At 41.9% G+C, this 13,856-nt stretch overlaps 1 protein-coding gene across 1 annotated transcript; it reads left to right on the top strand.

Moving 5' to 3' along the window:
• Positions 1–11,093: 11,093 nt before the first annotated feature.
• On the top strand, positions 11,094–12,857 carry LOC147606029 (short-chain dehydrogenase TIC 32, chloroplastic-like). The gene is made up of 8 exons (XM_086792662.1): positions 11,094–11,233; positions 11,318–11,549; positions 11,649–11,728; positions 11,812–11,968; positions 12,067–12,145; positions 12,235–12,322; positions 12,425–12,486; positions 12,599–12,857. Exons 1-8 carry the CDS (start codon positions 11,128–11,130, stop codon positions 12,767–12,769), a joined length of 975 nt encoding a protein of 324 aa, XP_086648788.1. The 5' UTR covers positions 11,094–11,127; the 3' UTR covers positions 12,770–12,857.
• The last annotated feature ends 999 nt before the right edge of the window (positions 12,858–13,856 follow it).

Raw genomic sequence — 13,856 nt, 5'->3', positions numbered from 1 at the left:
TCATTCTCAGATGAAGGTGGTGATGGAACTGCACCTACAAGGTTGAGTGAGACCTTTGGTTGAGAGGTGCCTTCCTCATGTGGTTTCAGCAGCAGACAGTCCTTTGGGAAGTGTTCTACACAACACCCTAGACAATATCTTTCAATTGGTGGAAACTGTTGTACTGTTGTATTGGATCGAGAAGCTTGCCTAGAGCGATGTGGACAATCACGAGCCCAATGGGGTTCTCCACACTCATAACAGGGGCCCATTGGTTTGGCCTCTACTTTCCTTGGCTGCCATTGACCTGAGGGGCCTGGAGTCCTAGGTTGGTAGCCGCCTAGCAACATTAAAGAGTTTTGTTCCCCTGGTTGAACGTCTAGTGCTGGGCTCGGGTATGCGGGACTTTCAAAGATATTTTCTTTGGATGAATATGATACATATTCCTCCTCCACATAGCCTGGGTTTACCAAGTCTCTACACATATTTGAATTATCATAGTCGACAACCCTCACAGGAGCAGTCCCTGGAGCAGGAGGTTGAGCACCAAGAACAGGTCGTGCTTGCTCTTGTACCATTGGTGGCTTACGCTCAAAATTAGTATATTGTTGATACATTTGTGGAGCCACTCCACCCCTCAGCTGCTCACGTTCCTGTCTCATTCTCGCCATGCGAGTACATTCCTGTGTGGTATGAGTAAAGTTCCAAGCACAGGCTTGGCACCACTTCTTTGTGGGTTGGTTTGTGACTAGAGGAGAAAAGGTATTACAGTCCTCTGTTTTATGGTCACCGCCACATGCTCCACAAAGATGAGGGCCTGTAGGAAGTACACTCCTCATTCTCTGCTGCTGTTGTTGTGGCTGCATGGGTGGACGATAGGTTTGTCCTAATCTCCTTAGCACTAGGTTAGCTATCTGGTCTGGATTTACTAGCGCGCTATACCCTGATCTTTGGTCATCACCCCACTGATCTCTAGGTTTCACCTCAGGGCCAGAACCATCCTAGAATTTGAAGTTATCGGTGAAATCCATAGCATCATGGCAACACTCATTGAAACTTGTATGCTTCTTCGCATAGAGATGTGTGTGCAGTGTCAAATTTTTGAGGCCTTTTAAGAAGAGAGAAATTAATCGACTTTGGGCGGGCTTCTCATCTTCTGGGCAACGATTAATGTACTGCTTCATTCTATTTACACAGTCTCTAACACTCTCATTCTCGCCTTGCTTGAAAGAGTAGATGTGTGCTACCGTGTCATGTTGAATTCCCATCAAGGAAAAAGCTGCAATGAATCTCTCGTCCAAAACTCGTAAAGAAGTTTTGTCTGAAGCCTCTAATGCCTGAAACCAAGCGAGGGCTTTTCCTTCAAGAGTGAGCCCAAATCCTTCAATTTGAGTATGCTTGTCAGCCACTTGCTCAGCTCGAACTGCTTGCCTAAAAGCTGCTACATGGTCGTATGGATCTCCCGACCCTTCATACTTCTTTACCAGTTTCTGAAGAGTTGATGGTCTTACTTGTCTTGAATACTCGTCATAGGGCCTACGGCCTCTCACTCTCAGTGGGAATTGTTCCTCTCTTTGGAAAGATGGTCCACATGTTTCCAAAATTGGTGTGGGTACCCTATTACCAGCCTCACCAAACCCTTTCAAAGATCTTGTCACCCGCATTTCAGGAGGTGCATTTATAGGAGGCCTAGTTGGCTCCCCTACCCTCCGATTGTTATAATGAGAAAGATGTTGGTGTGATGTGACTTGTGGTCGCACATTTGGTGTAGGACAATATCTTGGTGCTAGAGTTGGGCTACTAGCAGTGGTCCACTTAGATGTTGAAGGTCCCTCTCTAGTGAACTCTCGTAGGGGAGGAACAACAGTTTCTCCAAGAAAGGCTGTCTCTCCTGGTTTGGCTGTATTTGTTGAGAACACTTCCATAAATAATGGTTGTCCTTTCCACATGAGTTCCCTAATCTCTTTCCAATCTAAGGTTCGCGGTATTCATTGGCCCATTTATCAATTATTCTGTTCATGTGTCCTGCGAGCTTCTCAACTACCACCACATGAGCTAGAGGAAGATCTAGCTGTGGTAATTTAGTTGTGGCATAATATCCCTCTAACGAGTCCTTATAGACCTCTTGAAGTGGGTCATCCTGTAAGACCTTTGTCACAGGAATTTGTCGTACAAACTCCCATTGGCTTTCAGCCCCCTGATCCAGTTTGCTCTTGCCTTTCCTATCCCTTTCCAAATTTAGATCTACAAGAAGTAAATCATCTATGGATGGCTTTGAGGACTGGGCATTGGATGGTCCAGGCATGTCCGGCTCAATGAGCCAGTCATCTCTAGACTCCCTTGCTCTGGAAAGTTCTGATAAGTCTACGAACTCGGTTTTAGAGAGCTCCCCTAATTTGTCTACCTTTTCTGGATGGTAGGTGACTTCGTAGCGAACTCCATTTCCACCCATACACATGTTACCCTGGTCATTGACTAGAGGTGCTCTATCAAGTTTTGAGAAAATGTCAGCGATCTTAACAAGATACCATTGTTGTGGATCCTTAAAGATCTCAGCTCCTTGAGCATTTGTGTAGACATATTGGAGTCTCACATTGAGTGTTAACCCCATGGCGTCGGCTTCAAATGGATTAAAGGATCTTGAGGGTGTCCTATTTGGGGCTACGGGATGACTATTTGTCGGCCCTAGATTGTCCATGGACAATGAACTAGTTGTTCTAGAGGAAAGGGTATCGGATTGGGATTCAGAAAGGGTTTCAGCAATATCTGCCAAATTTCCTACCGATTGGGTCCCACTTTCTTGCGTAGGTACTCTAGAAGGTGCCCTAGGCCCTATGGCAGAATCTACAAGACGTCCCGACCGCAAGTGCATAAGGTCAAATTTTTTTGGTTTTTTATGTGTTTTTGTTTTGTTTTGTTTTTTTTTTCTTTTAAATAAAAAATATATATATATATGTATATATATATATATATTTATATTTTAACCTACCTAATCACTAAATGCAACTAAAATGAATATGTGTGGCGTAACTATCTATCCTATTTATTATTATTATTATTTTTTTTAAATGATTTTATGTTTTTATGATTTTTACTTTTTTTTAAATAAAAAAATTTACACAAAAATTATGAATCACACTAAAAAAATACTAATTATGCACAAAGTTACAAAAAATTAAAAAATGCAGGTTACACTAATTATGCAAAAAATTAAAAAATGAAGAATTACAAATTATGCAAAAAAGTAGACTCCTAAAAAACACTCAATTTATCTTTTTTTTTAATTTTCTTTAGTTTTCTTTAGTTTTTTCTCCTTTTGGTCTTTTTTAAAAATATTTTTTTTGTTTTTTTTGTTTTTTTAAACTAATAAATTTCGTGCCTAATTACAAAAAATATAAATCTACTAATTATGCACGTAATTACAAAAATAAAAAATAAAAAATGCACACTACTTTACTTATGCAAAAATTTAAATAAGGAACAATGGATTCAAAATAAAAATAAAAAATGATTTTTTTTAAATTTAATTGTTTTTCCTCTTTTTTTTAAAATTTTTTTTTACTATTCCTTTTTTTCTTTTTTTTAAATTTCTTTTTCTAAATTTAATTATTTTTTTTTATTTTTCTTTATTTTTCTTTTTTTTTCTTTTTTTCTTAAATATTTAATTATTTTTTTTAAAATCTCTTTTTCCTTTTTTTCTTTCTTTTTTTTTAAAAAAATATTTTTTTGTTTTTTATATTTATTATGATTATTTTTTATTTAAGAATACAAAAAAAAACATAAAAATTTAAATAAAAGAAATAAAAAATAAAAAAATTGAAAAGTGCACTTACCTTATCTTCCACCGCTCGGCTTCCGGATTCTTCGCCGGCGCGCATGTGGTCTTCTGCCAGCTGCACGTCGTCTTCTACTGCTTCGCCCACTGCTGCACGCTTGCTTCGTCTACAGGCCTTCTTCCAGCCTTTTTTTTTCTGCCGGCCGCTCTACGGCAGCAGCAGCCGCCGCTTGCCACCTCCTCGCCTCCTTGCTTTTAGCCGTATCGACGCCTCCTTGCCTTTCCTAGCTGCAGCTCGCTTGCGCCCACCTTCATTGCACACAGCTACCACTCCTGCAGCAGCCGACTTCCACTGCAGCAGCGCCGGCCTTTTCCTTCACTCTCGGCTTCGATGCAGCGCTTCACCCACTACAGGCTGCAGCAGACACTCGCTTCAGTTGTTGCAGACATTCCACGTTCTGCTGCGCTTCAGTGCTTCCACTTCTTCGCTTCTTTCTGCCGGCCGCCTCAACTGCTCCTCCACGCCACACAGCCACACCACCTTCGCCTTCAACTGCGCTTTCTCCTTCTAGCTGGAGCCACCTTCACCTCCACATTTAGCCGGCCGCCCGCACTGCAAGATATAAGCCAGCCACCTACAGCTACAACGCTTTTGCGAATAAATATATATTTATATATATATATATTTTTATTTCTTTGCTGCGACAACTCCCCACAAAACTACAAAACAACAAAACAGTAAAGGAAAGAAAGCCACTTCACTACTTCCTACCTATCTCTCGCCAACTTGCAACAAAAATACAAAAACAGAAAGTACTTAAACGGAATTACTCAACCGCAATGGGGTTTAAATTTTTTTCTTGCTTCTCATCAAAAAAACGAAAACACACAAGGCGCCCTTGAGATCACACACTCAATGCCCTAAACCTCAAAACAAAAAGAAATAGTGGTAGTAATGCAAGCTTCTCAACCGGTTTTGAGTCTTCTCCTCGGCAGCGGCGCCAATGGAGAGACGGAATATGTAGCAAGAGTAGTATGATCCACACTTAGCTCAATCCAATGGGATTTGCATCCCTTTCGGAGCTAGGGATTCAACCCGTACCGGTGCACAAAAGCTTATCCATTTGATGGAGAGAATGCTAAGAAAACTACTTCTATTGACATAGATTCAACACACACTCAAGCTCAATCTTGCTATTGCTCACTCAACTCCACATTCCACTCATCCATACATCCAAACAAGAAGAAAGCTTAGCTATTGCTCACACAAGATCAAAGCATTCTTCATTCTCAAATACTCATTTCCCTAGCATGCACACAACTCTTGAAGCTATCAATAAGAAACATGCATACTAGAGAATTGACAAGAGAAGAGAGACAAATATCAACTCATTGCATTGAATTAACAAAAGAATAGAACTTACAACAATGTAGATGGGGAGTGAGAAGAGCTTGCTCCTCTATGGAAGAAGAGGGAGAGCTAGTCTCAAGAGAGCTCAAACATGAGTTTGCCCAATGTGTCCATGCTCTCAAATGAGCCACCTTTTATACAAAAATTCTAGAACTCCAAAAAGTTCCCATGTGGGATTATTGTCAAACCCACTCCCACACTCATCCACAAAGTGGAACTCTTTTCAAGAGCCCTAAGTGTCTTTTTTGTAGCATCCTTGTATTGATCTTCATTTGTCATGCAACAACATGTCAACAATATCTACCTGGAATTACTGGCTCAACATGTTCATGTCATGCAAAACATCGGCAAGCATGTGAATGCAAAAAAGCACCTTATATGTTTTCAGCTTTGCATACCAATCAGGTGCACCTTCTTGCCAAACGCTAAGAATTGCAGGCATCAGCTGTGTCAATCTAATCATGACATTACCTCTTGCTAACCATCTTACATCATGTATTTGAAGCACCTCAAGAGCTTGCAAATTCATCTCCTTAAGCAAATCTTGAAACTCCGAATGTCGTATGCTAGAAGCCGCTATCCAAGAATAAACCTTGTTAGCAACCTTATCAATATATGAAAGACAACGAAAATGTTTTGCTGCATCTGCAAAACAGCAAGAGCTTCCCTATGTGCAATACAATGAATGCTTGTAAGATGGGGAATATCACGCTTCAGCTTTGCTACCAAACCTTCATTACAACCAAGCATGGAGCTATCGCCATCAATAGCAATGCCCACCATGCGATGCTTCTCAAGTCCAAATTCAGCCAACACTTTACTCAATTCATCATACTTGGTTTGTGCACAACCATCAGATACAGGAAGCAGACGTGCAAACTCTATTTTGCTCAATCCCTTTCCATTCAATGGTATAAAGCAAACATATACAATCAAATGTTTCTTCATACCTCTGTCTGTTGATTCATCTAGTGTAACACCATAAACAGGACTCTGTAGCAATTCAGCAAGATGACGATTTTTTATGTATTCAGATATGCAAAACATGAAGTCTTTTTCGGCTACTCTATTTGTGTAAGAAGAGTAGTCGTTTCGTTTAGGCATGCTTTCCAAACCCAAGGCATAAGCAAGGTCGCATAGTTTCTCATACTTCCTCAAGGCCAGGTCTTCTCTTGCATTGAAGTATGCAAGTTTCATAACTGTTATTACTCTAGAGGTATTTCTACATGTCATCACTTCCATGTGTGCAGGCAATTGTACGCCACTCTCACTACGAAATCGTGATGCAGCCCATGCATGTTCTTTAGACTTTCTATGCTTTCTGATTGCACTCAACATAATCGTCTTGCAGCCATTACCTCTACCCCAAGGACCTTTTAGTTTGTACTGCTCACACCAAAGGCATTTCATAAACTCCTGTCTACCATGGACTATGTGCTTAAGAAAAGCATACTTACGTGTCCACTCTTGCCGAAACTTACGTATTGAACCTTTCTTCTTTGTTTACGTTGCTTTGCTCTCTTCCGTGCCTATCGAAGTTGCATTGAGAGCTTCCTCTTGAGTGCTTTCTCCCAAAATCTCCAAATCTATACCAAGCTCATCCTCAAACTCCTCTACTTCTGGATCATCATACTCGTCATCATTCTCAGAGTCTCCACTGGAACCAAATAGCTCCTCCATGACTTCTTCGGTTACCTTTTTCTTTTTCGATCTCTCTACATTCATAATGTTATTCACTCTCTTGTTGCCAAAGAATTGCACAAGAGTAGGTTAAAACACCTGTAAATATTTTAACATTGTACATTAATGACCAACATAAAACCCAAATACTAATGATTAGCACAAAAGCATATCAAAATCAATCAACACAACTTGTCAACTAATAGCATGTCAACTTACCTTTTCACATTTGCTGCTATTAGCCATGCCCTTGGATGTTGAGGGTGCACCAAAAGTAGTAGACACAAACATATTGGGCAATGGGAACTGCAAACAAGTAAGATGAGCCATCAATTTGCTTCCAATGTCTTTGTCTCTCTATCTCTCCACGCATACACATACACATACACATACACACAAAAAGAACTTAAGGTTATAAGTATAATAGCCTCGGGAAAGCCTTTGTACACACTCACGAAAGCACAAGTGACACACACATACACACACATCATGCAGTGTGTATGAATGTCTATAACACTCTGTCACTGTGTGTGTGGCCTGTTGTTGCTGCAGTAACTACTACATAGTGCCATGCACTATGTAGTAGTTACAGGCTAAACCAAAGAAAAAAAGGAAGAAAAAAGAGCAGAATGATTGGTGGCCACAGCATTCGATGGGCTATCTACAACATGCAGGTTCAGATTAGTTCAATGCAGTAGATGAGAATGATTCATGGCCTCTTGCTACTGCACTTGATCTTCCTTGCTCCACAACTTCTCTTCGAAAGACATCTCGAGTGGAACTGGTGAAGCCCCGGTAACAAGGGAATCAACATGATGAGTAGCAACATTATCCACCAAAATTTCCTTGCTTAAAGCATCACGGTTGTGATCATCTTGGGCATTTCCCTTGCTTAGGACATCACAATTTTGATCTTGAACATCCAGACCATCCCATTGCACATGGTCAATTCCCATTGCAGCACATTGGTCAGCACAATAAGAGAATTGATTTTCCACATATCTTGAGATTTCTGTCCCATTGGCAGCCGCTGTAAGGTGACCACTCTCTACATCAAGCGACAGCTTTGTGTGATCGTCCACATGATACATGGAGGACATCAAGCTATCATCACACATGCCCATGGTGTCCTGATCGTCAATGACATCTCGGTCACACCTAGAGTCAGAGTTCTTTTGTTTCTCTTGCCTTGTGCAACATTGTTCCAACTCAGTGTTATGTGCCACAACTTGCAGGCGACCTTCATCTACATTTGGTGTAGTTTGCAACACTTCTGTAGGTAAAGAAGCTGCAAACCAGACCATCGTCCTGCTCAACACTCTCTGTCCCACCCTTGTAATGAGTGTTCTTTTGCTCTCAACTCCCCAGTTTCATCATCAGAGCTTGCGAATTCCCGCCGGAGGTAAGTCGTCCACCTTCTCAACAACTAGTTATTTCTAATTAATTAATTAATTGCATAGTAGTGGAGATTTATTGGCTCACAACCTACAATTTATTCCGTTCGTTGAGTTTCTCGACCCATGCGTGCACACGTACCACCGGATCCTGTTAAATTTGTGCATTTTAAATACTGCAGGTAGACTCAGATCGAAAGCCAGTCGTGCTCCATGACATGAACAGAATAAACACAGCAAGGACAAGCAATTCGAACAAAACAATTCGAGCAATTTGAACAGAATGAATCGATGGAGGTGCAGGGCAAAAGCAGGGTACCTTTTTTCTAAGGCGCTGCAGATGAATCCACGCAGCCTGCCGCCCAAGATGCTGGTGAAGGTGATAAACCGATGCCCGTGCAAATAGATCGTGGTGGACCGTGGGTTGCCTGGGCATGCAGCAGACCGGTGTGGACCCGAATCTCCTCCGTGTCTACGATAGTGCGGGCAGCACCTGCATGATGTTTAACGGCGCCTCCATCGACGCCAACAGCATGCGTGCCTTGAACCTTCTCCTACAATAACCCGCCCGTTCAGTTCCTGCGACGCGTCACGCAGGGCGATATGGATAACAATGAGCGCTACAAGGACAACCACTGGTTGGGTTAGAAGGAGATGGATAATGTATGTATTATAAACATATTTATGTGATTATTATATATGTATATGTTATATACCCTTGACCCCTAAGGGTCAAAAATAGGGTGTCATTTGACACCTTAATTTTTATTTAAAGATTTCACTTTGACACTTTTTTGTTAATCTAGAGGCGTATTTTGACACCCAAATTGGCTCTTGAAGCCCAAATTGGGAGTCAAATTTCCGGCCTGCATCTAGGTGTGTGGGAAAGAAACCCCCAAAGTCTCTTCTCTTCTGTCTTCTCTAATGACTTGATAGTGACAATTGATTGTGACATCTATCTTCTCTTCTCCTTTTCTTCTGTCTTTTATTTTTTAGAAATCCAGTCCTTGTCTAGAGACTAGGATTCTCATGTGATGTCATGCATGAGCATCAACAACAACGCTTTATGATGTCATGCATGACGTCGAGGAGAGGACTTACAAAAACGACGCGGCCAGCGACTCACGATTCACGAATCGCAGCTACTGTCGATAACTGCAACCCTCCCCTCTCTCTCTCTCTCTCTCTCTCCCTTCCTCCTCTCTCTGTGTGTTTAATATACTACCACAAGAGTACTAGTTGCTGGCATGGCAGCGCCGATCACTAACGACGCCACAGCCTTCACCTGCTTCTCCACGGCAGAGGCGGTTACCGACGGAATCGACGCGTCCGACAGGACGGCCTTGTGATTGAAAAGAGGTGCTTTCAATGTTCTTTCTCCCCAAGGCACTTATCACCTCCCCTCCACCAGTTGAAATTCAAAAATCGAATCTCTTAAGATAATATGTGTGTGTATGTGAAGGGGTAGGCAATTTGATTTCTAATGAATTATATATATACATATGAGCAAATGACTTGATAGTGACTTATGTAGGTAAAGAAGCTGCAACCAGACCATCGTCCTGCTCAACACTCTCTATCCCGCCCTTTTAATGAGTGTTCTTTTGCTCTCAACTCCCCAGTTTCATCATCAGAGCTTGCGAATTCCCGCCGGAGGTAAGTCGTCCACCTTCTCAACAACTAGTTATTTCTAATTAATTAATTAATTGCATAGTAGTGGAGATTTATTGGCTCACAACCTACAATTTATTCCGCTCGTTGAGTTTCTCGACCCATGCGTGCACACGTACCACCGGATCCTGTTAAATTTGTGCATTTTAAATATTGCAGGTAGACTCAGATCAGAAGCCAGTCGTGCTCCATGACATGAACAGAATAAACACAGCAAGGACAAGCAATTCGAACAAAACAATTCGAGCAATTCGAACAGAATGAATCGATGGAGGTGCAGGGCAAAAGCAGGGTACCTTTTTTCTGAGGCGCTGCAGATGAATCCACGCAGCCTGCCGCCCAAGATGCTGGTGAAGGTGATAAACCGCCGATGCCCGTGCAAAGAGATCGTGGTGGACCGTGGGTTGCCTGGGCATGCAGCAGACCGGTGTGGACCCGAATCTCCTCCGTGTCTACGATAGTGCGGGCAGCACCTACATGATGTTTAACGGCGCCTCCATCGACGCCAACAGCATGCGTGCCTTGAACCTTCTCCTACAATAACCGGCCCGTTCAGTTCCTGCGACGCGTCACGCAGGGCGATACGAGCGCTACAAGGACAACCACTGGTTGGGTTAGAAGGAGATGGATAATGTATGTATTATAAACATATTTATGTGATTATTATATATGTATATGTTATATACCCTTGACCCCTAAGGGTCAAAAATAGGGTGTCATTTGACACCTTAGTTTTTATTTAAAGATTTCACTTTGACACTTTTTCGTTAATCTAGAGGCGTATTTTGACACCCAAATTGGCTCTTGAAGCCCAAATTGGGAGTCAAATTTCCGGCGTGCATCTAGGTGTGTGGGAAAGAAACCCCCAAAGTCTCTTCTCTTCTGTCTTCTCTAATGACTTGATAGTGACAATTGATTGTGACATCTATCTTCTCTTCTCCTTTTCTTCTGTCTTTTATTTTTTAGAAATCAAGTCCTTGTCTAGAGACTAGGATTCTCATGTGATGTCATGCATGAGCATCAACGACAACGCTTTATGATGTCATGCATGACGTCGAGGAGAGGACTTACAAAAACGACGCGGCCAGCGACTCACGATTCACGAATCGCAGCTACTGTCGATAACTGCAACCCTCCCCTCTCTCTCTCTCTCTCTCTCTCCCTTCCTCCTCTCTCTGTGTGTTTAATATACTACCACAAGAGTACAAGTTGCTGGCATGGCAGCGCCGATCACTAACGACGCCACAGCCTTCAGCTGCTTCTCCACGGCAGAGGCGGTTACCGACGGAATCGACGCGTCCGACAGGACGGCCATTGTCACAGGTTATACAAGTTCTTACAATGAAGTAAGCCGGAAAATGATTCATCGACTCTATGCTTAGTTTCTAGATGCTTAATATGGCGCAGGTGCATCGAGCGGAATTGGGGCAGAGACGGCGCGGGTACTGGCGCTTCGTGGGGCTCAGGTGGTGCTTGCCGTGAGAAATGTCGGCGCGGGAGAGCGGGTGAAGGAGGTCATCCTGCAGGAGATTCCACACGCGCGGCTGCACGTGCTGCAACTGGAACTCAGCTCCATAGCCTCCGTCCGCACCTTCTGCCAAAACTTCAAGGCTTTGAAGCTACCCCTCAACATCCTCATGTAATAATATTACCTTTTCTGTGACTGCAGCAATCATAGCTGATCTGGTTCGATCAATTAATGCTAATAATTAATCAACACGCGATGTATAATTAACAGCAACAATGCCGGCATCATGGCTTGCCCTTTCAAGCTCTCAGCAGATGGCTTCGAGATGCAGTTCGCCACTAATCACATTGGTAAGCGGGTTAGTTATAAGCTGATCAACTAAAACAGGCCACTAGTAGCTCTAATCCAAAGCTACATAAAATTTTGGAAACAGGCCCTTTCCTCTTGACGAGCCTTCTGCTGGACGATCTGAGGAGGGCGGCCAGCGGCACTGGCATTCAAGGCAGGGTCGTGAACGTCTCATCCGCGGGCCACGCTTTATTCTCCTATCCCGGCGGCATCCGCTTCGATCAGCTTACCAACGAGTCAAGGTAAATGTATCAATTATAAATCTGTATAGACTAATGGGTAGCCGCTAAGCTGCCATCCCATCTATCTAATTATGATCTCTTTCCATGCCACAACACAGCTACGATCCTTGGTGTGCTTACGGACAATCCAAGCTCGCCAACATTCTCCATGCAAAGGAACTCGCCAGGAGATTCCAGGTTTCTAGTACCTTCACACATTTTATGCCCAGCAGTGAGCACCAATATCTCTAATACATGGTTATAATAAACGCTCTTGGATGCTGCAGGAAGAGGGAGTCAATGTGGTCGCTAACGCTGTTCACCCTGGACTCATTCTTAGTACAAACCTCACCACCTACGTCCCCCAAGAAACATGTCACTACCTATACACTTTCCTTACTTACCTTTTCTAATTATGGATCCTTAAGCCAGTTTCAATTACAGCTCATTGATACTTCTGGACTTTTGAATGTGCAGTGCAACAAATGATTAAGGATGTTGAGAAAAGCACACCCATGTTTAGGAAATCTATCTCCCAGGTTAGTAAAAATCAATCTTGACTTGAGTGAAAGAAGTTGTGCTTATGTGCGTGAGAAAAAAAGAGAGGGGTCAGAGAGTAATGATCATTTGGTGTGCGGCTTTCTCACACAGGGTGCTGCTACTCAATGCCTTCTTGCTCTTCATCCTTCTATCAACACTAAAACTGGAAAGTACTTTGACGACTGTCAAGAGGCCGAGCCAAGCAAGATCGCAAATGATTCAAAACTTGCCAAGGACCTTTGGGACTTCAGTGTGAAGGTTACATCATTGGAAGTGTGCTAGAGATTTCGACCAACATATATTTGCCATGTCTCATCATTAGTTTGTTTCCTCTTAAGAATAAATACTATGCATTACATTTTTAACACCTTATAGTAGTGTATGTTGCCCCCATTTCCATGTAATGAATTGCAATAAGTATGTCAATACCTTGTGATCATTTATGGTGTAATGAATCAATTTGGATCTACATACTTTTTTTTTGAAACTAGCCAATTAGGGCCTAGCGTCAATCATGCCATGTCAATTTCAAATAAGAATCAATATAATTCGTTTCACATCCTCATATCTATTTATAGAATACAAGAGAATTCTTATTTTTGATATAGGATTTCTTTACGCATCTATCTATGCATAAATTCCATTTTAAGGAAACTATCAACACTAAAACTGGAAAGTACTTTGACGACTGTCAAGAGGCCGAGCCAAGCAAGATCGCAAATGATTCAAAACTTGCCAAGGACCTTTGGGACTTCAGTGTGAAGGTTACATCATTGGAAGTGTGCTAGAGATTTCGACCAACATATATTTGCCATGTCTCATCATTAGTTTGTTTCCTCTTAAGAATAAATACTATGCATTACATTTTTAACACCTTATAGTAGTGTATGTTGCCCAGATTTCCATGTAATGAATTGCAATAAGTATGTCAATACCTTGTGATCATTTATGGTGTAATGAATCAATCTACATCTACATACTTTTCTTTGAAAGCTACAAAATACTTATCGGTACTCTATTTTGACGACAATTGACAGTCTGCAAAGGGTCTAGGAGAAAATGTTGAGTACATATTGAAATCTTCGATGGAAATGGTAGACGAGTATAAAAGCGGAAACAATTGCAAACGATAAAATTGTCTCAAGAAGTATATACAGCCCAAGCGAATCATCCTCAGTCTTGTGGGGAGAGGATCACTAGTAGATTGATTCCATGTTACTCAAACAAAACTTTACGTAGACCATTGTGGAAGATAAAAAAGAGCATCAAAATTCACGTCGATGATAATGTCTGTATACAGGAAGATAAAGACGTTGAAAAGCATTTTATTTTTTTTTGTTTTCTGTTCGGTGTGATTTTTGAAAAATAC

This window comes from Cibotium barometz, chromosome 58 (assembly GCF_041138505.1).
Source record: "Cibotium barometz isolate CiBa-2024 chromosome 58, ASM4113850v1, whole genome shotgun sequence".
Taxonomy (NCBI): domain Eukaryota; kingdom Viridiplantae; phylum Streptophyta; class Polypodiopsida; order Cyatheales; family Cibotiaceae; genus Cibotium; species Cibotium barometz.
The sequence above is the reverse complement of the archived record's forward strand: the minus strand, read 5'-3'. Positions and strand labels throughout refer to the sequence as shown.